The 21,826-nt window shown below is 40.3% G+C and overlaps 1 protein-coding gene across 1 annotated transcript; it reads right to left on the bottom strand.

The window, feature by feature from the left end:
* Positions 1 to 815: 815 nt before the first annotated feature.
* Positions 816 to 12,809, bottom strand: ddx23 (DEAD (Asp-Glu-Ala-Asp) box polypeptide 23). The gene is made up of 17 exons (XM_034126540.1): positions 12,717 to 12,809; positions 11,469 to 11,683; positions 11,135 to 11,296; positions 10,902 to 10,995; positions 9,542 to 9,607; positions 9,309 to 9,447; positions 9,087 to 9,220; positions 7,661 to 7,773; positions 7,398 to 7,541; positions 5,962 to 6,187; positions 5,467 to 5,612; positions 5,193 to 5,370; positions 3,699 to 3,941; positions 3,108 to 3,259; positions 2,906 to 3,014; positions 2,048 to 2,222; positions 816 to 1,527 (listed from the first exon to the last, which is right to left on the bottom strand). Exons 2-17 carry the CDS (start codon positions 11,681 to 11,683, stop codon positions 1,304 to 1,306), a joined length of 2,520 nt encoding a protein of 839 aa, XP_033982431.1. The 5' UTR covers positions 12,717 to 12,809; the 3' UTR covers positions 816 to 1,303.
* Positions 12,810 to 21,826: the final 9,017 nt, after the last annotated feature.

Here is a 21,826-nt window from a genome sequence, read left to right as displayed (position 1 = left end):
ACTGGTATACATTCACTCCGCAGCTGCATATAATCAGCTCATCACGGGCTTTCCGCTAACCTATTACATTCACCTCAATCTCAGCAGCCAATCATCGTGCTGCAGCCAAACTTTAAAATGGTTCTCCTCTCTCCTGCAGTCAGCTGTGATTTCAGGTGTTCATGCTGCCGACCACCTCCTCCCCATCCACCTCCTTACATCACATCCAGTGACAGGAGAGCTAATCCAAAGACCTCATCACATCTCCTCATCAAATCCAGATCTTCAGCATCATCACCAGTGTCTAGACCCCGGGGGGGGTTCCCTATATGCTCACGGCTGCATTTCCCCCTTTAGATATACAATTTCAGGATCGGGGTCTAATCGCCAAAGACTTAACATTGTCATTTATCATATGGCATGTGTCAATAAATGTTCTTTAAACAAAATGAAGTCTCCTGATTGAAATACTTATGTTCCCTTTAGGATAATCACAATAACTTCAGTGGTCCTGACTTTTCATGTGTCGGCACATCGTATACATATGTGGCCACAAGCAATGTTTACCAACTGCTGAAATCCTGGTTTCTAAAATTTGGAACAGAAGTCTTAGTCCTACTATTCATTAAGTTTGATCCACACTAAAAGTCTGTTGATCTACTTTTGAAGTCCGATTTTGTAATTGGTTTGTGGACGGGCCATTTTATTATCAAAACTCCATATTACTCCTGAGCCTCTTACTTCGAGCGCTTGAAGTTTGCGCAAGATTTAAAAACTTGTCGAAAGATGTTTTTCTCATATATTTTTTAGAACAGATGTCACTCAAATGCGCTGTATTCACTTCATACCATTGTTTATATGAAAAATGATGAATTACAGTTTAGTCAGAGGATGCTTGAAGTAAAAGAAAATGGCTGTCACTTCTGGCATTAGTCTCTTTAACAAAACAAGGTTTAACAGCACTTGGCCTCACATCCTGGATGGTATTTATCACGTTCGATAAGCAAGGAGAAGCATTTATACAGTGCAGATCGGTTACACCATCACTTCTTGCTTGTAGAAGCAAAACAAAACAACTACCAAGGAGTCCACATTTACACACCTTTGAATGAGCAGTCTTTAAATCCTAAAAGCAGTGTGGTAGAAAAGACAAAAACAGACCGAAAACAAGGGAGGTAAAGGAAAAATAAATGGGCGTAAATTAACTAGAGACCAAGTCCTGAATGCAAAACAGAGAAATGATGTCCAGATGCAACACGATAAAACAGTTTGAGACCCTGATGTGTGTTCAGCTTATTAAGTCCAACGATAACAGCGTGATGGATCAGGCGAAGATGGTCTCCTCTCGCCTCTTCTTGGTCAGGATGGTTCCAGGTTTGTGCTGCGCGTCGGGATGGTTGGTCAGCTCCGGGGGGCAGGTGGAGACCGGGCTCTCCATGAAGGCCTGCTTCAGGTCGTAGAACACGGCACAGTCCTCTTTGGTGAGGAACGTCAACGCCATACCGCTCTTACCCGCACGACCAGTACGACCGATACGATGGATGTAATCTGCAGGAGGAGGAGGAGGGCTTAGTTAACACTTCTTATTCTTTATGTGCATCCTATGTTATGAGCCCCGAGCAACAGTCTTGACATCACAAAATAAATATCTAATGTCGATAATCTGGATCAGTGAAAAAAACTAGTGAAAAAAAAGAAATTAACACTTTGACTTTATTACAAAATGGATACTGTATAATATGAAATATATATAAATGTGTTGAATATAAAGCCTTTAGCTATAGTTATAATACTGACTGTTCAATATCTACTAAAATCACAGGAATGGTTTAAGTTGCACTTTGATGTTCGACTAAAACCTTTCAGATAATGTTCAAATTCCTAAAGTTAGTAACAAACGCTTATTATAACAAACTTATTTGAGGAAAAATGCATTACCCGATAAATATTAGACTAACCCAGACCAATAAATCCACTAATAACATTTTAAAGAACATGATTGATGTGTAAACATTGAGAAAAATGATACACCCAATAAAGAAATATATACTGAGGGGGAGCATCCTACCCTCGATGTTCTTGGCCATGTCGTAGTTGAGCACCATGGAGACGTCATGGATGTCGATACCTCGACCCGCCACGTCTGTGGCCACCAGGATGTCTTTGGCTCCGGCTTTGAGGTTGGAGAGAGCAAACTCTCGCTGCTCCTGGCCTTTGCCGCCGTGCAGCGTGCAAGCATTGTACTGCGAGAAGAAGAAGAAATTTCATTTTATATTTCCAGTTTTTAAGGAGAAAATCCAGTTTACCGTCAGGCGTCTAACACAAATGTCCAGTGGGTTCAGTTCGTACTTTTACTAAATGTTTTGGAACCATTTGTACTACATACAAATTCGGACGCTGAAATGCTCACAATGACAATTAATGCTAACGGTGTTGTTGGGTAGGGTTAGCAACATTAGCTTATTAGCAGTAAACACAGCACGCATGCTTGTACCAGATGTCATGCCAAGTCAAATAAATATCATAATAAAAAAAGTATATCTAAGAGTTTGATGTTGGAATAATGAATTGATTTTTAGTTTCTCTAATATCTATTTAAAGGAATCGTTTAATTTCTCAAACAATGTGGGAATGTTGCAATCCCATTCTAATAACAAAAGATAACTAAGAATGTTTTTCAGAATTTTAAAGAGTCCAGTGACTTTCTCAAGTGACTGTTATTTTGTATATATTGATTGCTGTGCTTTTATTTATGTCTTAATGTGTGCATATGTATAAATGTGTCTGTTGATTGTGTATATAAAGGATATACATATTTATATACACATTTGTATTTTTGTAATCGGGATTGTGGGAAATGGCATTTCAATCTCTCCGTCTGTACACACAAACTGAAAGATTGACAATAAAGTTGACTTTGACTTACCCCCATCTTCTCCAGAGACTTGGCCAGCACGTCGACACCCTTCTTCTGGTTGACGAAGATGATGATGGGAGGCTCGAAGCCGCGCGCCAACACCTCCAGCAGCTTCTTCCTGCACAACAAAAAAAACAAAAACCCCTCAGTAAGAGACTTCAACAGAGAAATAAACAATATGTATGATGTTCACGTGTTTGTGTGCGCTTACCTCTTCTCTCCCTCGCCCATGAGCATCACCTTCTGCTCCACTCTCTCGTGAGGTTTGCCAGCAGAGCCGATGTAAACCACGGCCGGACGCCTCAGGTAGCTTCGGGCCAGCCTCTCCACCGCTGGAGGCATGGTGGCCGTGAACATGACCGTCTGTAAGGGGGGACACAAACACAACTTAAATACACAAAGAGAGCACCCAGCACTTACAAAACTAATCTCCAGATTCATTATGGCATCTATAAAAAGGGACTTTGCTTTTATAATCTTGAACTGGGAAATTAAAGGCAGTCTTTCTTCTCTGAGATCACAAAGAAAACAATAATGCATGTGCCTTTTCTCCTGTCCAGACTAACAACCCTCCAGAGTGTGTAGCCTTCTGTCATCCATCACCTGCAGTTCATTCATTATGAAGTAATCAGTGCCTCTGTATCGAGCATAAATCAAAAACTGTATCTTGCACCATGTCTGAATGCTTTTATTCGTTTTTTTTTAAAAAGCACTTTGAATTGCCTCGTCGTTTAAATGTGCTATATAAAGTTACCTTACACAATAGTTAAGATTGTAAATGATGTTTGAGGGATGAACATACTTGTCTGTATTTATGTTTTCCAGATTCAAAGTTCTTTAACATTTTCTCTGGGTCTTCTGCCTCGTCGGTGTCTGGTTTCTGATTGGTCACCGGGATGTACTCCAGGATCTTCTGGACGTCGGGCTCGAAGCCCATGTCAATCATACGATCGGCCTCATCCAGGACGACGTACGTGCAGCGGCCGAGCACCAGGTACCGGTTCTCCAGAACGTCGATCAGACGGCCGGGGGTGGCGATCACAATCTGTCAGAGAAGGAAACACAGGCGGGGGGGGGGGGGGGGGGGGATGAGTGTGTGTTGTGTATGAAGCACATTACCGAGCAGATTTAAGTGCACGGTGGGCTTCCTGTCACGACAAAGCTTTATTATAAAACAGTCTGTGTGTTTACAGTTATCAAAATGATGTGTATAAGGTCTGGTAAACCTTATGTACTGCTTTGAATCACTATTATTATTGCATTTTCTATTCATTTGTGTCATCTTGGGGTGTAAATACAGATTATTCTCAACTTTTTATGCAGCTGCAGATATCTTTTTGAATGTATTGATAACTGTTAAGTCTATAAGAGAGATAGTCAGATACCATGCCTTACTACATTGACTTAGTAATGACATCACTCATTAAGCCCTGTTTGTTCTGATTATCAGGCCAGATCTGAAGCTAAAGGGGGTGCATTTTCATACTGTTTCTAGTCAGATTCATAGACGTATATCCAGGACACAAAAAAGAGAAAATAGATATCCCAGAAGAGTATAAATCTTGCTGAAACCATGTATATGTGTATGATATTAGGGGTTTAGTGTTAGAGAATGAAAATCCTTTTACTAATACTAATCAAGACTGTAATGATTCACAGAGAGTAATGGAGCAGACTTTAGGTGTCTACTGGATCCTAACTTTAGACACTTTGACTTTATTACAACCTGGAAAACTGTTGAGCTGAACATCTAAGTCAAATTAAAAGATAACTAAATTAATAAATACATCTGGAACTGAACATCAAACTAACTGTATAATAATATATATAAATATGTTGAATATTTGCACTTAGTGGCTGGTTTATTTATGTCTGTATAGGCCGTTGTGAGTGTGGACGGTCGGAGCATATACAACGTTAGCTTAGCCATTTAGAAAACAAGCATTTTAAAAAGGTGTTTCACCTGCCGTCTGTCTGCAGACTTGTCAAAGCATTAATTCATGGTTTTACTAACCGGTATCAGTATGTCGTTACTTCGGCATCATTTTGAAACGTGTATTACACAATTAAATCACGGTCAAATATGTTAATTTTGTTGTAGTTGCCAGCGATTCTCTCACTAGTTTAGCATACTCAGCCCGGTTGTTGGCCCGGAAAGAACCTCGATTTTGGAGAGCCAGAAAACTGTGAAAAAGTACCCGCTAGGCGGAACTACGCCTTGTGGAAACGCAACCAAAAACGGCACGCTTAAACCGTGCTGTAGTGGAAATGCGCCATAAATGTCCCCGTGTCTTACCTCGCAGCCCATCCTGAGACGGAAGCCCTGGTCCTCCCTGGAGATTCCTCCGATCACAGCCACTGTGCGGATGCCGAGGGGTTTACCGAACTTTATGGTCTCCTCTTCGATCTGCTGCGCCAGCTCACGAGTCGGAGCCAGGATCACAGCATAAGGACCCTGATCTGAGTCTTCAATCCTGCACAGAGAACAGGAGTGTAACAGACATCAGTAAACAGACACATGCAGGTATGAGTGGGTGTACATGAGATGATTTGAGAATCTGCTTTGTTACCTGTCGATCTTTGGCAGGGTAGTGATCCAGACGAGCAGAGGAATGAGGAAAGCAGCCGTTTTACCGCTACCGGTCTCAGCCACACCGATGATGTCACGGTTCTGTAAGCCAATAGGAATGGCCTGCCTCTGGATAGGTGTCGGATCCTGGATTTTAAGAGAGGAGAGTCATTTTTAGATCAACTTGAATCAGTCAAGAACAGTGGATATATCAGTTTGTATGTCTGTTTAAAGAAAATACAAAAAGGACCAAAACATGTATTTTAACTAATGAGCATTTTACTTCATCTTGTGCTCATTTACAACTCAAATAAGAGCCTTATTTGCTTTTCAGACTAATAATCCTTTTATCAAGTTTTTTCTAAAAGCTCACACATTTAAAAAAAATGCCACAAGGGCTTGACAATCTGTACAGCAAACAAGACTCTTTGTTGTTTGACATAATAAAGAATAACCTATTCATAAGAACGTTGACATGGAGTCTCATTGCACCGACCTTGTAGCCACAGGCGTCGATGACCTCGTTGATGTGATCCGGCATGGAGTACTCCTTCCAGTTCCTGATGGGGTTGGGGATCTTTCCTCCCTTGGTGGTGATGCTGTAGTCCTCTCTGAAGATTCTCCAGTCTCTGTCCGTCATCTCCTCCAGCTTCTTCTGACCCCAGTGTCTGTCGTCCCAGCGCTGCTTCGCCTCCTTCTTACGCATCTTCTTCAGTCTCACCCTGAGAGGAGGAGAGAGTAAAGATCGCATCAGTAAAGATCAATTATTACGTTCTACATTCCTTGCTTTTATCCTCATGACACAAATGTAGTCATCTCACATATCCGCGTGGACTGTTAATATGATAAATCTATATTTTTTACAACACTATTAGATTTGTGTCTAATGTGCGTCTTACAGTCATTTTCATACTTTGGAAGAAAATCAATTATCACAATATTCTGGACCAGAATCATCAGTAATGTTGATTCATTGGATAAGAGGGTAAAGGCAGATAATAGAAAAGATACCAAGTCTATCATTTTACTGTAATGTATTCATCTGAACCAAGAACTACACTAACATACACACATTTAAATCCAAGACGATTTGAAGTCTTATATCACGATAGATATATTATAGATATATTGCCCAGCCCTATTTCCGACCATTTTTTATTTAAACCCTATTTAAAAATACTTTCTATCTTCCAGTCTGCTTTATTCATGTACTATAGAGTGCCACAGTGACGCGTCCTAAAACCCGGAAGTAAACTCCTTCCGGTTCCTTCGACAAAAACGCAATGCAATCTCTCCATAGGATTTTGGAAAATAGCTGGAAATAAGGTCTGTGGTTGACACACATTTAAGAGACGGATCACGTTTTGTTCAGCCGGATAATATCCACATGTCTACCCTACTTTTATAATTTTCGAATCATAAATCTAGCCGCCAGAAGCTAAATGCTAACGTTATGCTATAAACTAACTACAACAGGGTCGCTGCTTCAACATCACGCCATACTCAAAACTACAGATTCAAAATTGTACAAGTTGAAGCGTTTGTTTTAACAGTTTGCAGGAGGCAGGTACTTGCTTTCAAGCAGAACAGGGGCAAACAAACTTAGTGGGAGTGTTCACGTGTTCGGCGTAATGACGTACAACGGGCTCGACAACTTCTGTAGTCCTATTCAGCCACTTGTTAACAACCATCGCTTTTCAGACACGTAAACTCTTCAGAAATCACCAGTGGGGTCACCGCTGATGTATTTAATCGAAGGAACTGGAAGTGGAAAATGCTAACTTACTTCCGGGTTTTAGGATGCGTCACTGTGGCACTCTATATGTCATTACACTGATGATACTACATTCAAAACTTCAAGTTGCTCTTGAAAGCAAACCTCAGTGAACTCCTCAAAGCCAGAGTTGATCATGTGGATGTCTTTTTACTCACTCTTCCTGCTCCTTCTCTTCCAGCGTTCGTCTGTTCTCCATCATGTCACCATAGAAATTGGACTGATCTCTTTTCTGCTGCTTCAGGTCGATGCCGGCGATGAAGCCTCGTCCGTACAGCTGCACGCTGTGCTTCTCTTTGTAACTGGGAGACAGAGTGGGAACATCGAGTTGTTCAGACACACACATTCAAAACAAGGCAAAAGATGCGCTTCAATTAAAGAGAGACAGGTTTCAGTGAACACTGTGTTCATGTTTCCTCACATCGGGTTGTAGTCGACTGAGGTGTCTTCAGAAGCGTCCCACTCAAACACAAACTTCCTGTCGTTCAGGTGACGAGTTCTCCGGCGTTTCTTGGTCCCGCCCAGGTAACGCTCCTGTAAGGATCAGATATGTCATGTTTAGGAATCCACAGCAGGTTTTCTTAAATGTTATGTTAAAGGGCCCATGTCATGCTTTTCTGGTTATTACCCGTCCCCTTGTGTGTTATGAAGGTTTTTCTGCATGTAAACGGTCTGCAGAGTCACAAACCCTCAAAGTGCACCCTGTAGCGAGTAAAACTCTAACACAGAAAAGACCTGTCTATGCTGCCCCAGAACGCCTCGTTGGAGATTTCTCTTTTTCCATTGTTTACTTCTTGGGTATAGTGAAGTATTTCGGGTATAGTGACGTTACGTCCGCGGAGCCGTTACGTTTGGACCAATCCGCTGACTTCCTCACACACACACACACTCGGCGGGACGTTGTGAGGCTCGCTGCTGCGAGGAGCGGGACACTGTGAGCTGGCTCACTGGTGTGGGGTCAGCGAGACAGCGAGACACCGCGGAACTCAGCCTGAGCACACACACAAACTCCCAGCCAGGCTGCGGGTGTGTGTGTGTGTGTGTGTGTGTGTGAGATCGGGCTGGGTTTCGCTGTGTCTCGCTGTCTCGCAGACGGCCACTGGGCTCACAGGGAGGGGGGGGCAGGAGCTCCAACAAGCCGTTTAGGACAGAGAGTGAATACACATACTATACAGAGATGCTGTATGAGACACCAATGTGAGTTTGGAAAATTGCACAATATACATTTATTTTAGTATACCTCAACAATGGAATTATGATCAGTAGAAATAGCCATGACATGAGACCTTTAAAGTTTGTGATGATGGAATACAAAAGTGAACTACAAATGACATAAAAACATAATTACTCTAAAAAGAAAAGTCAAAATAGACTATTTATATCTCTGTTTTTAACCTTGCCGCCATTTCATTACATAAATCTGATTGGATTCCGTTTTTGTGCCACGTTCTTAGCTTTCTTTTCCGGACCCAAAAAGTTTCCATCTATCAGATTAGTGAAAACTATTTTGCCTTCCCTTCTTTTTCACAGATGTCAAATTTCCAACAATAAATATGTAGCGAGGTTTCTATTTTCCAGGGAAACAAACTCACAGATCCACTTTGAAACACATAAATTACAGGAGGACCAATGATATGGGTTAGGGTTAGAAGACAATAATCTCTGGAAGGGATTCAAAATCACTGACCAGTACAGGTGATGTTTAAACAAAACCCCGCACCGCTAGAGACATAAATCCAGTCATCATGGGGTTTAAGATTCAGGCTAATGCAAATCTATATAAGGTTTACGTTTGCTACCAACAGCCACCATTTGATCTGCTCTGTGCAGTTTCTCCTGAGACTGACCTTGATGGCGTGGAGTTCTTTGCTTTTATCTTTCTCCTCTCTGAGCTTTTGTCGTCCATCATCGTTTTCATTCCCGTTGTTATCTCGGTCCATTCGTTCTCTTCGCTCTCGCCTCTCTCTTTCCTGGGGATCCTCTGTTAACCCACACTATCAGTTACTATCAATATGCTTACACAAACATAATGCAGACAACCGAATGAACCAGTGGCTGATAATACACACCCATCATTTTTCTCCCCATGTCCTGGAACATCCTTCTCTTCTTCCTCTCCTCTTCCGTCACCTTCTTCCTTTCCTCGGTTTGTTGCTCCCTCCTCTTCAGAGCCTCGGCTTCTCGCTCTGCTTTCGAGAGGAATTTGGGCTGAAAAGGGCAAAAACAATCAAATATGAAGCGAGGAAAATATAATCCTAAAGATTTAAAAATAAGACAAATGTGAACTCAAGAGACTTCCCACCTTTGCCTCCGCTTCCTCTTCTGCCTTCTTCTTGGCGAGAAGCTCTTCCAAAGATAAAGGTTGGACCTGAAGAGAGGCGAGATGGGTCAAACATTTGAAATAACAACTTCAGAATATAACAACCACAGTTATGCCCTTGCTGCTAAATACTAGGGCTGAACGATTAATCGATTTTAAATTATGCAAAATAAATGTTCAACAAGTCTTCTTGTGTGTCAGTCATCCACACCAATCAGAAGTGCTGTGCTCCACATGTACCAGTCATTGTTAACCAATCAGAAGTGGCCCATGATAGAAGGTGATAGACAGATTGATCCAATCACCTGCCAAGTATTTTTGAAATACTTTTCCAAATGGCTTCCAATGGAGCTTTCCTAGATGGTTTGGTGAAACAAACCATCTGAGTCAGGTTAGTAATGCTCCATCACATGTTTCACATCTATTACAGGGTGAATCTGAAACTGAAGCTTGACTTTAAAGCAACCCAACGGAAGTTTCATGTAAGTTTAGTTCTTTCACTCGTAGCTCGGGCTGCGGGGGTGCTAGAGACGGGAGCATGTTGATACGACCTTCCTAGCCGGAGATATGACCGCATTTTACAATAAACTTCCGTTGGGTCGCTTAAAAAAAAACATATCGCAAATCGAATCGCAATATCTGTCAGAAAAATCGCAATTAGATTATTTCCCCAAATCGTGCAGCCCGACTAAATACCAACAAACAATGTGCAATATGTGCAATATATAAATGCCGTTAATAACTGTAATATATACCTGGCTGCTAAATCCTTAGAACTGTTACAAGGTGTGTATTTTGTAAATTGTGTAACTTGCTGCTGTTAAATACCAACCCCCTATGTGCAATATGTGCTAGATGTGCAATATTACATTACATGACATGTCACTTGTTAGATGCTTTTATCCAAAGCGACTTACATACTCAATACTGTGGACAATCCCCACAGGAGCAATTTGGGTGAAGTGTCTTGCCCAGGGACACAACGACATGCTGACTGCAGTGGGGTTTGAACCTGTGACCCCCTGGTCCGAACACCGACGCACAACCCACTGCGCCACACACCGCCAATATATATAGATGCCGTTAATAACTGTAATATATACCTGGCTGCTAAATCCTAAGTACTGTTACAGGATGTGTATTTCTTTAAATTAGGTAACTTTTTATTTTGTATTTTGTCATAACTTAGTACTTTTTTTTAAATGCATGTCACATATTTAACATATGTAACATTAAGCTGTCTGTGGCTCTTTTTCCTGCTGTAACTACGTACATGTCCCCTCCGTGGGACTAATAAAGGTAATTCTGATTCTGATGATAGACTCAGTAAAACCCATTTTACCTTTTCCTTCTTCTTTTTTCCATCTTCCTCCTCTTCTGTTTTTATTTGCTTGTCTCTCTTTGATTTGGCTTCCTTGGACTTGGGTGAGAGACTTCTACGAAGGAGCATGAATTTAAAACAGATGTTAATAAATAGTTATGAGGAAAACATCTATTTGGTCTTTGCGCAATGAAAGTAAATCGACATGTGTGATGCATTTCTATTTCACTAAGTGTATTTCAGCATTTACATACCTGGACCTCCGGCCGCGATCTTTATCACGTCGATGGACGTCTCTTTCCTTGCGACCCCTTTCTCTGCCCAAATCCCTGCCCAAATCTCTGCCCAAATCTCTGCCCAAATCTCTGTCCTTATCTTTGTCACGCTCCTTCTCTCTGTCTTTCATTCGTCGTTCTCTGTCATTAAAAACAAAAATAATGTTCAGTATGATTTCATCATCATTCAAAATAGGGCTTGGTTATGCAAAAACGAAATGAAACAAAACTAGGACAAATGCTATAATGCAGTTTTTAAACATTACTCATTTAGTCTAGCATTAAAGACAGATATGTGCTGCATTTGAGTTACCTCTCTGCAGATTTAGAGCGATTCCTTTCTCGAGGAACATTGCGTTTACGTTCTCGTGAACGGCTGCGTTTCCTCTCCCTGTCTTTGGACACTGAGGAGTCAGCCTCCTTCTTCTCCTCCTTCTTCTCCTCCTTCTTCTCCTCCTTTTTCTCCTCCTTTTTCTCCTCCTTTTTCTCCTCCTTCTTCTCCTCCTTCTTCTCTGGGTCGGCCGCCATCTGTAAGGAGCATGTTGTTAGTGACAAATGTGCAGTCATTTCACATTCACTTAGTTACGTTTTTTGATAAGAAAAGGTGCTCTATTACATTTCAGGACATACATTAATGAACAGCCTACAGTCAAGCTGCTATGGCACTTGCAATTTACTTTTACAGTTTTTCTTCACAGGGTCAGTAAATCTTATTTTTCCGAGAAGACACTGGATACTGTTTTTCCCCTCAAATGTTCAATGTTTCCGGGGTCAGTTGTTTTGGAAACACTCAACAACTTATAACTCCCTTAAAAGTATGTCTCCAAATGTTCAGTTACTACAAATGAAGTTGCAAACATTTTTTTACATTTTGAGTTTATACCCACATCAATCAGTACATATATTGTCGCTTTGTTTATTTAACAAGCTGTTTATATTACAATTGTTTGTTTTATGATGAGTAATTGGTGCTTGTTCATTTCTCGAGTAAGGAATCAACAAAGGATTTATCTCAACATTGATAAGAGTGTAAAAAACGGAAAGCATCAATGTTAAACAACAAATCACATGTAAGCCTGAGTGAAGCATAGTACTAACTTTGGCAACATGACTATTAAAACAAAGCGTTTCCTTCTTCTAAACAAGACGAAACGAACCCTAAGTCAAGACCAAGGGAACATAGGGATGATGACCGCTTTATTATTTAGCATTCATTTATACGTTTCTGCAGCGAGTGTCTGAAGGTAACATGCATTTTAAGTCTGACGATAAAAGTTTCAGGCCTGATCTAGTTTCACATAAAACTTGAACATCCACAGTAAGAACACTTAACGTGTCATAGGGACTTAAAACACAATCAAGTATGTTAAATGTGAGTTACAAATGAATGCAGATAAAGTGAACAAGCTAGCTCCTTACCCTAGCTAACAACTTAGCAAAGAGGCTAATTTTCTCCACTAAACTGCCAAAAAATTCAACGCTAAAACATCACGCGAGTCAGATGTTTATATTTTATACAACATCACAGTGAAATGTGTGGTTAAAAACATTTAAAACTTACCGTAATCACTTGTCAACAACACACTTGCGATGTATGTACGCTTCAAGAAGACGCCATTTTGGACACGAGCAAACGCTAGCAAGGGATTGTGGGAGTCGTAGTTCTGAGCGCTCCACACAGAAAGCAGCCGCTCGACTGTTTAAACTACACTTCCCAACAAATGGATAGGATTTTCGCAGGTCCCTAATTGTTTGGCACAGCAACACATGTCGTGCCTGAGCGTAAAACATTTTAGATTTATTTCAGGCACAAGGTGGCAACCGTGTTACAAGTTAGCACAATACTGAGGTTTAGATTAGAGTTTGATACTATATGATTAGGTATCATAGGCGTCATTTGACATGTCCCCACCACTTTTTGAAATGGCTAATTTTGTCCCCACCACTTTTTAAAAGTTTAACTTATAAATGTTCAGAAAAATAGTGTGCACAAAGAAATGTAATAAACAACATCACTGGTTTAGTGTCAAGATGTGCAACTTGGACATGTTAGTAAACTTTCAATAGAACATGTAATTTAAAAAGGAATGTAAATTTAAAAAAGTATTCCTCCTTAGTCTCCTTTGTTTGGCCTTTTTGCTTTATTTTCTTGTCAGAGAGTACCAGAATGCGTAGTTTACATGTTAAAAGAAAAAATATATATAATTTAATATACAGCCTGAAATGTTCTATCAGGCTCTGGATTCGAACCGTCAATCAGAGTTTATTTATTTAGCCCAATATCACAAATTGTGCTTTTGTCTCAGGGGGCTTTACAGTTTATACAAAACATGAATACGCCTGCCCTGAAGTTCCCAGTGCTGTAATTTGTTAAAATAATTATTGAAGAGAGAAGAGTCACTGTGTTTCTCCTTCACTGTGTACAACTTGATGCAAAGTTCCAAATAAAAGGGGGACTGGTCAGAGGAAGTGAAATAAAATATGAAAGCAACTGAAAGATATTGTTAAAGACACGTGCACTTTCAGAGCAATTGAAAGTGCATTTGATATAAATGTTGTCGTATCCACAGAATACAAGTCTACCAAGCAAAACAACATTGTGTGAAACACGCACAGACACAGAAATTAATAAATGTAAGTGAAAATATATGTAGATATACATTTAAGATATATAATAATGTGTGTTATGTTTTATTCTCAACTTACATGTTTGTATTTATACATTCATTTATTTATTTCAATATTTATTTATTTTTTCTTGTGTTTATTTATTCCTGTATTTATTCCTATATTTATGCATTCATGTATTTCTTACTACTGTCATGTTCTGTCCTCCATACCTGTTTGCTCGTTGTGTGCGTAAAGGTACAAATTCCCTGGGTGTTCAATGTTCTATAAACACATTGGTGCCTAGAGTTCTATGCATTGGTTTTTAATGCAGGTACTCCACGTTCAACACCCAGGGGAGGGACATCTTTTGTCTTCTGCTATGCTGATGTTAAATCTGCAAAATTGTCCCCACCATTTTTCTAACAAAGTAACGCCCATGGGTGCACATGTTTCTGCAGAAAGATAAAAAACATTTTGAAGATGCTGCTATGCCTGACTGCAGTCCAGATTGGCCCGATGCTGATTTATATTCTGGACCAGACGTTTTCATCCACAGGGAGATCAAGAGAGATTTATGAAGCCCTTCTGAAGGTGAAACAGTTTCAGTAGAACAGATCAAAGTTGATGGTATGAAAGATACAAATAAAACACAAAGGGAGAAGACACAAGGGGAAGGAAACAATAGACTGGTTAGACTGTAAAATTCAGATTTGTAGTTTGTATGCTGAGCCGTGGTTCTTTCCTGTTTTCCCTGATTAACACGTTTGGATAAAAGAGTGAGGATGAAGGCTGCACATAAAATGAATAATGGATTCCCTCTGCCTCATACAATAAATACTAATGTGCAAAGAGCTATTGTGTTCCTCAATGCAAGCAATATATTTTAGGGAAATTCCTCATCAAAGGTGTAACTAATGATCACTTAAACAATAGTTATTTTGTATTTAGTCATCAAAGTAAGCCTTTCAGTGAACAAGCATAACATGCAGAATACCATGGCCCTGAAACTCGAATACCTAAATGTCATGCAGGCAGCCATGATTAAAGTTATTTGTTACACATGTGCACCCACACTATCAGTTACTATCAATATGCTTACACAAACATAATGCAGACAACCGAATGAACCAGTGGCTGATAATACACACCCATAATTTTTCTCCCCATGTCCTGGAACATCCTTCTCTTCTTCCTCTCCTCTTCCGTCACCTTCTTCCTTTCCTCGGTTTGCTATTTCAAGTTACAATATCAGTCATAAAAAGAGTGTATAAAAACTCCATCTGGAGGGAACTTTGGGATTGGATCCTTTGCATGCATAAAAAATCTATATAACACACTACAGGAAACAGAAAACTCCATAAGCATAATAGCGCCCCTTTACAGTAAGTCACCTGATAAGTAGATGGGTGAGCTCTGCAGACAACATGTGTTCAGGTGCAGATTGGGAGCTATGGAGAGATTTTTCTAAACAGAATCAGATGTAGATGATAGGATGAAACATGACACTTTTTCACTGACTAATCATGTTTATTTATTTTAAAGAGAAATTGCACTCCAAAATATCATTGTATTATTCAACGCCCATGACTTTTGGCAGACATAAGTCAGTTATACATGCACAAATACTGTCTTGAAAAAATGTGCTTCACCGTTGCCATGACTACTCTACGTTTGCCATGAGGAGCTTGTCTTATACAATATGTCTACTGTTGCCCCTAGCTATAGCTATGCATAGAGGGATAACTATTGAATCTAACCAGTATACTTATTAGCATAACTCATCATCTCATCATTTGACCAACTCATGCAGGCTTATTCGATTGAAGATTTTTCAGCACAGAAGTCCATTTAACTGCTTTGTTATTCATCTTCAAATTAATTATGCATGTTTAATGTTCTTGAGAAGACATTTAATGGTTTAAATATCCTATAATAGTAACAATAACTTTATGTATTGAGCCTTTTTATACAATCGATGTAGCTGAACGAGCTCTACAAAAATACAGTTTAAAATAGAAAATGAAATGAGATAATAAAAAGACAGCAGATTATAAAGTGTAATTTAAGTGAAAGTAAAAACAACAATTTACAAGGGAAGAAATTAAAGATGCAATGCAAACTTTTGAATGCAGTTTCACCATCAACATGCCTTTACATTGTATGACTCTACATGTTTTGTATCACAGTCAGTTAACGATTCTTGGTTCAGGAAGCTGCTGCGTTGTGTAATGATAGTGATTACCTAATTCTGATCACTAACAGCTGACTATTGATAACAGTTCAAGTAAGTCTTTATAGATCAATAATGGAGGACTGACACATCCTCTTGTTTAAGGTCGAATATTGTACCAAAATGTTTTCAATTTTAAGATAAAACAAGGAAACGTCTGTGCTGAACAGCAAATATTTAATAGCTTTCAACACTATAAACACACTTCCTCAGGGGTCTTATGATTGGATGGCACACATATGACTGTGTTTAGCTGTTATCCAGATGTGCACATCACATCTCCAACTATAACCCTCTTCCTCCAACTCCTACAGTCGACCCCCATCCCAAGCACCTCATGTGCCCATGCTTTTTCCTCCCTTCCCCCCGATTTCCCCCAATGCCAGGCGGGGTTGCCTAATTAAACCGCTTGCAGAGCGCTTACTTCTGACATGCCCTCAGGGTGTGCCACACGGGGCACGTCGGCATGGAGAGGGGGGGTAGATCTGGTGAAGGTGAACATGTGTGGGTAAATAAGTGTGTCTGGGGTGTGTCATAATATGGCGGTAAGGGGGGAGGGAGGAGAGTAGATGTACCAAGGGAGTCTATTTACCTTAAGCAGGGACAGAAGGGGTCTTATCATTCCTGCAGTGTGTGTTGAACCTGGCTCACCTTGCTGCACTTGGGGAACGGGAAAATATGCAGAGCAGACAAGATAAACTGCTTAGTATACACAGCAGCACACACTGACACACATTCATACACCAATACACATGTTCATGGTCACGCATGGATGCCCTTAGCTGCAAATACAGTACTCACAGACACACACATGAACAGATAATAAGACTGCATTCGTACAATTGCGAGAGAAAAACCTGGTTGTGTGTACAGCAGTGATAAATAGATTTAATAAAAAAAAAAAAACATGAACCCCTATACTTATTTAATTTTGTATTTGATTTTCAGGACATTATGCACAGTATGCAAATGTTAATACAGCTTAACATGGTTAATATTAATGTAAGTCGGTCCTCGGGGCTCAGGGCTACAGAAAGGCTGTGGCGTCTGCTGTCTGCTGATGTCTGTGAGCCTCAGTGAGTTGCCCAGAGCTCACATACTGCTGCCTGAACCAACCCCATCATAACAGCTTTGATATGAGCAATCAGACCGAGAGGGACAGATTGATTGAAAGGAACTTCAGTAAGTCCGGGACAATCAGATACATGCAGCTGGGATTTTTGTGGCTGTTCTCGATGCTGTATCTCTTTGTATGAACAAAGAAGACAGATGCAAAATTCAGACACATGCAAAGAAATGGTATGTGAATATTCCAAGACAGCTTTTATTTGCTGAGGACCTCTTGAGGTTTAGTTTGAAATATTGAGAAATATGTTTAAATGTTTTACAAAGAGTAAGCTAAGGAGATCAATACCACTCTTGTATCTAAAGCTTCGGCAGCTGGTTCACTTAGCACACATATTGGAAAAAGGAGGGAAACAGCATGCTTGTCAAAGGGGTAAAAAACACCTCAAAACAGTTGCCCACTTGTAGCCACATGAAGCACAAATATGACAATCTTCTTCAGGGTATCGAGGGACAAAACAGTTACTGAAACAAGGTGATGACACATGTGTGCTCAATCATGAGTTGGACTGCCCTAGATTACTTTGACATATTGTAAGAGGTGCAGATTCACCTGAAAATCAATTTCATCAAAAGCAAAAAGCTAGGCTGCACGGACACTATCTCCATGTAACTATTTAAACGTATAGTTAAACATAGGATAGACACATTGCATTTGATATTGGGTTGTCGTTTGCATCAATGCATCAAAAATACTCCAAAAAGCTAAGTGTCATCACATAGCATTTAGAGAGATGTAACAAAGGCTAGCACTAAAGATGAGACCTGTAAGAATGCATTAATATGTGAATACAATACAAAAATGTCATCATAAAATCCACCGACCAGCACCTCTGAAGCTCAGTAAGCCGAGAAATAGTACGGCACATAACTCCCTGTTAAACCACAACTTGTCACCTCTTCTATTGAATAAAAAAAAAAACATATCAATTGTTTATTTGTGAGCTTTAAAGGTGCTGGTAGGTTTATTTTATCTCCTTTCGACAGAATCTTGCAATCTTTTTCCCTGGTTTTCCAATCTTTATTCAAAGCCAACCAACTGCTGGCTGTAGCTTTAAATAAACCGTACAAACATGAGAGTGGTATCAATCTCCTCTTCTAATTGTCTGCAAGAAGCCAAATACACATAATTCACATATTATTCAAACAATTCCACACAGTACACACATTATACAGTAGGTTGAGAAATGATACAGAAACACTATGTGGGGAAACGCCTGCTGTACAGAGAGGCAGATGCTCATATAGGACACTGAAGAATGTCACTCCTCACCCAGCTGAGCCATATGACATACAACCCCATTTTCTATCCAGAGACAGGTGTTATGACACTGTCAAAGCAGCTGTGGCAGAGATCCCTACAGTATATATGTGTGTGTGTGTATGTGTGTGTGTGTGTGTGTGCTCTGTGTGCTCGGGCATATAAGGGAATGTAACCTATATGTCAGTCTGCAGATAGCTCATCAGTAACCAGGCAGCGTAGCTCTGCAAACCCCCATCCTCTCCTCAGCTCTTTGCTTCCTTTCCCTGCCGCTGCGGTGCTGCTGGAGATGTCTGATAGGTGGATTGTGCAAGTGTGTGTGAGCTTGCATCATGTGTGTGTGATTGTGTGTGTGTGTGTGTGTGTGTGTGTGTGTGTGTGTGTGTGTCTGTGCTGCCATGTCTGATAGATGATGTGCTTATGTGGTAATGAGCCACGCTGCACTGCAACCATTTTCTCTGACTCCCTGAGAGGGTTTCAGATGGCAGCGCTCTTCCCTAAATCTTCCTCCCTCCTGATCCTGATCCTCAGCCGTCTCACCGTCTCATCTGCAGGCACCTATATCCATCAGGAGAGGAAGGCACAAATGTCAACCCTGCACAGATCACTTGCTGCTGACCTGTTCATTACTTTACATCAACTATGTCAGTGTCATATATATGTCTTTGTTGGCCTGTACAAATCTATTTTCAAGCATGGGTAGTTTTCTAGAAATGCACCTGGACATGGAGGCAATTCTATCAATAAATCAGCAGTGCAGTCACCTGGTTCTTTTCGATTTTGTATTTTCTTTATGAACACTTTAAAATAAAAGAGCAAATATACAGTACACCCAAACAAATACACAATCCTTTAACATGTAATCACCAAAATAAAAACAATATAGTAGTGTAAGTAATAAAAGAGCAAGTTTCACACATTTACTGTCTTTCTCGCAAATATGGAAATACAGCCAGTAGCTGGTTAGCTAAGAATATGATTACAGCAGGGCAGTGATACTGTAAAACATCAGTACAGTAAAGTTACTCCAAACCAGTAATATAATAAAATGTAACAGTGTATATCTTTTAACAAAATGGTGCGTTTTTTTTTACCAAAGAACCATAGCAATGCTATAATCGTGCTTTAAAATCACCCCTTGGAGCAACATGCTGTGAATGACAGGATCAATATGACATTAATCAGATTTACTGCGAAATGTCATGTACATAGTGATGACTTTTGATAATTGTGTGCATGTATTCTGCGTGATAGAAACTGGAGAACAAGATGACAGAGAGGAGCGTTGTAGACAGACAGGCTGGCAGCTGCATTTATCCAAAAGACGATTAAACCTCTGGTACATTTCCAGAAAATCTAAGTTGGAGCAGACAACAGATGGAATAAATCTGAGATGCAGAATATAGTCTCACAATTTATTCTATTGTACAAAAGAAATTGATATGGAGGTCATCAGGCACTGCTGCATCCTGTGTGTGATAGTTCAGGAATGGCAAACATTCAGCTACTTCATCCATGTCCTATCATCGGGGTGACAGCAGGACGCAGCCACGGAGACCCCGATAAGAGCCGATATCAGTCGGGGGAAAGACTCAACAAATACAGTGATGGAGATCATGGAGGATGGCTGGTGACACAATAAAGGGAAATAAACAAACAAACAAACAGTAGCATATCTATGTTCCACATGTTCTGTTAACAAACATCAACCTTGCTTTTGTGTTGAGAAACAAACAGACGTGCTGCGTAGCTGCTATATTGTACTGCCATGTGGTAAATACTTGTGTATGCTGCTCTTGCTCTTTTGCACTTTTTGCATATCATGTATTTTGTTTTTGCTATGTTTGTAAAATGTAATTTTCTTAAATGTTTTATGTGAGGGACTGCGGATGGAAATGAGCTCAAAGCTAAATCTGGCACTGTTACGCTTGACACATTTGAATGTTTTAAGTGTTCATTACTGTGCATTGTCCCTGCCAAATAAACGATTAAATGGAATGAAATGTGTTTGAGTTAATCTGTGGTATGCACTGATGTCACTTTCCTACTAAAACACACCCATCTCTGTTGGACTGAGTGGCAAAACAACATCCTGCAACATGCCTGCGGTCCGCATGGAAACTGCAAATCCAAGCCAATTATCTGTTTAAAAATAAAAGCACTTAGATGAAAGGTATCCTTAAAACTTGCCAATAAACCAGTGTTCCATTGGATGCAAAATGGCAATCGCAAATCCAAGTTTAGATGGCTTGTTTCCTATTGTTTCTGCTAAGTGTAGCACTCAATTTACTTCTACTTTCTTTAACTTTTAGCTCTGAATCTTTAAAAATATATTTGTTGAGTTAATTGAAGTGACTTCTGCCAGCTGGATGTTTCATACATAACCCATATTGGGAGATGCTTAAGCTCAGACAACACAATTCAGTAAGTTATTAGACTTTTCCCACAAACTTAATGAATTATTTACGACTATTTAGTAATTCAACAAGTCACTCTCTTTTTTCCAAACAGAATAATACAAAGTGGCAAGTTTTCAAAACTAATCATGTATGTCACATATTGCATACATTTGGCAGTGGTGTGTGTGTGTGTGTGTGTGTGTGTGTGTGTGTGTGTGTGTGTGTGTGTGTGTGTGTGTGTGTGTGTGTGTGTGTGTGTGTGTGTGTGTGTGTGTGTGTGTTGGGGGGAGGGTGGATCCCTTAAGGCTGCGTTCATGCTTCAGTGGTATAACATCCATGGGCTTGTTTTGGCACCACACTGTGTGTAGCTGCCGTCATCATCTTATTGTAGGCCACACGGACCACAGGGACTGAACAAAAAAGTTCACTTTGATGTCTCCCGACTGCATTTCATTTTAAAACAAATATGCAGACATTCTTAAGTCCTAAGTTATCTGGGAACAAAACATATATGTTATCTGTATTATTAGGGTGAAGTGATCTACTGTGACCCTGACCTGAGAAATATGTTTATGTTATCATTCTTTATTAAGACAAAATAGACAATGTGCTGCCAAGCTATCAGTCTCACTCATGAAGCCTTGAATTTGTTAAGCTCCCATGTCATGCTTTTCCGGTTATTACCCGTCCCCTTGTGTGTTATGAAGGTTTTTATGCATGTAAACGGTGTGCAGAGTCAAAACCCTCAAAGTACACCCTGTAGCGAGTAAAACTCTAACACAGAAAATACCTCCCCAAAACGCCTCGTTGGAGATACGTCACTGCCCATTTGAGTCTTCCATTTAGTTCCGGGTACCGCCTGATGTCATGCGGTACCCGGAACGAAATGGACCAATCCCGAAGAGCTATGGCCACACCAGCAGCGGCGTGTTCCTCCTCCAGAGGTTCGAAGAACCGGCATTTCACAGACGAAAGCTTCCAAAAACATTGCCCAGTTTGAGGCCGGATATGCACAGCTTGTTTGGACCGTTTGGAGCAGGGGAAGA

This window comes from Trematomus bernacchii, unplaced genomic scaffold, assembly GCF_902827165.1.
Source record: "Trematomus bernacchii unplaced genomic scaffold, fTreBer1.1, whole genome shotgun sequence".
In the NCBI taxonomy this organism is placed as follows: Eukaryota; Metazoa; Chordata; class Actinopteri; order Perciformes; family Nototheniidae; genus Trematomus; species Trematomus bernacchii.
Note: the sequence above shows the minus strand (reverse complement) of the source record. Positions and strands in the feature narration are given on the sequence as shown.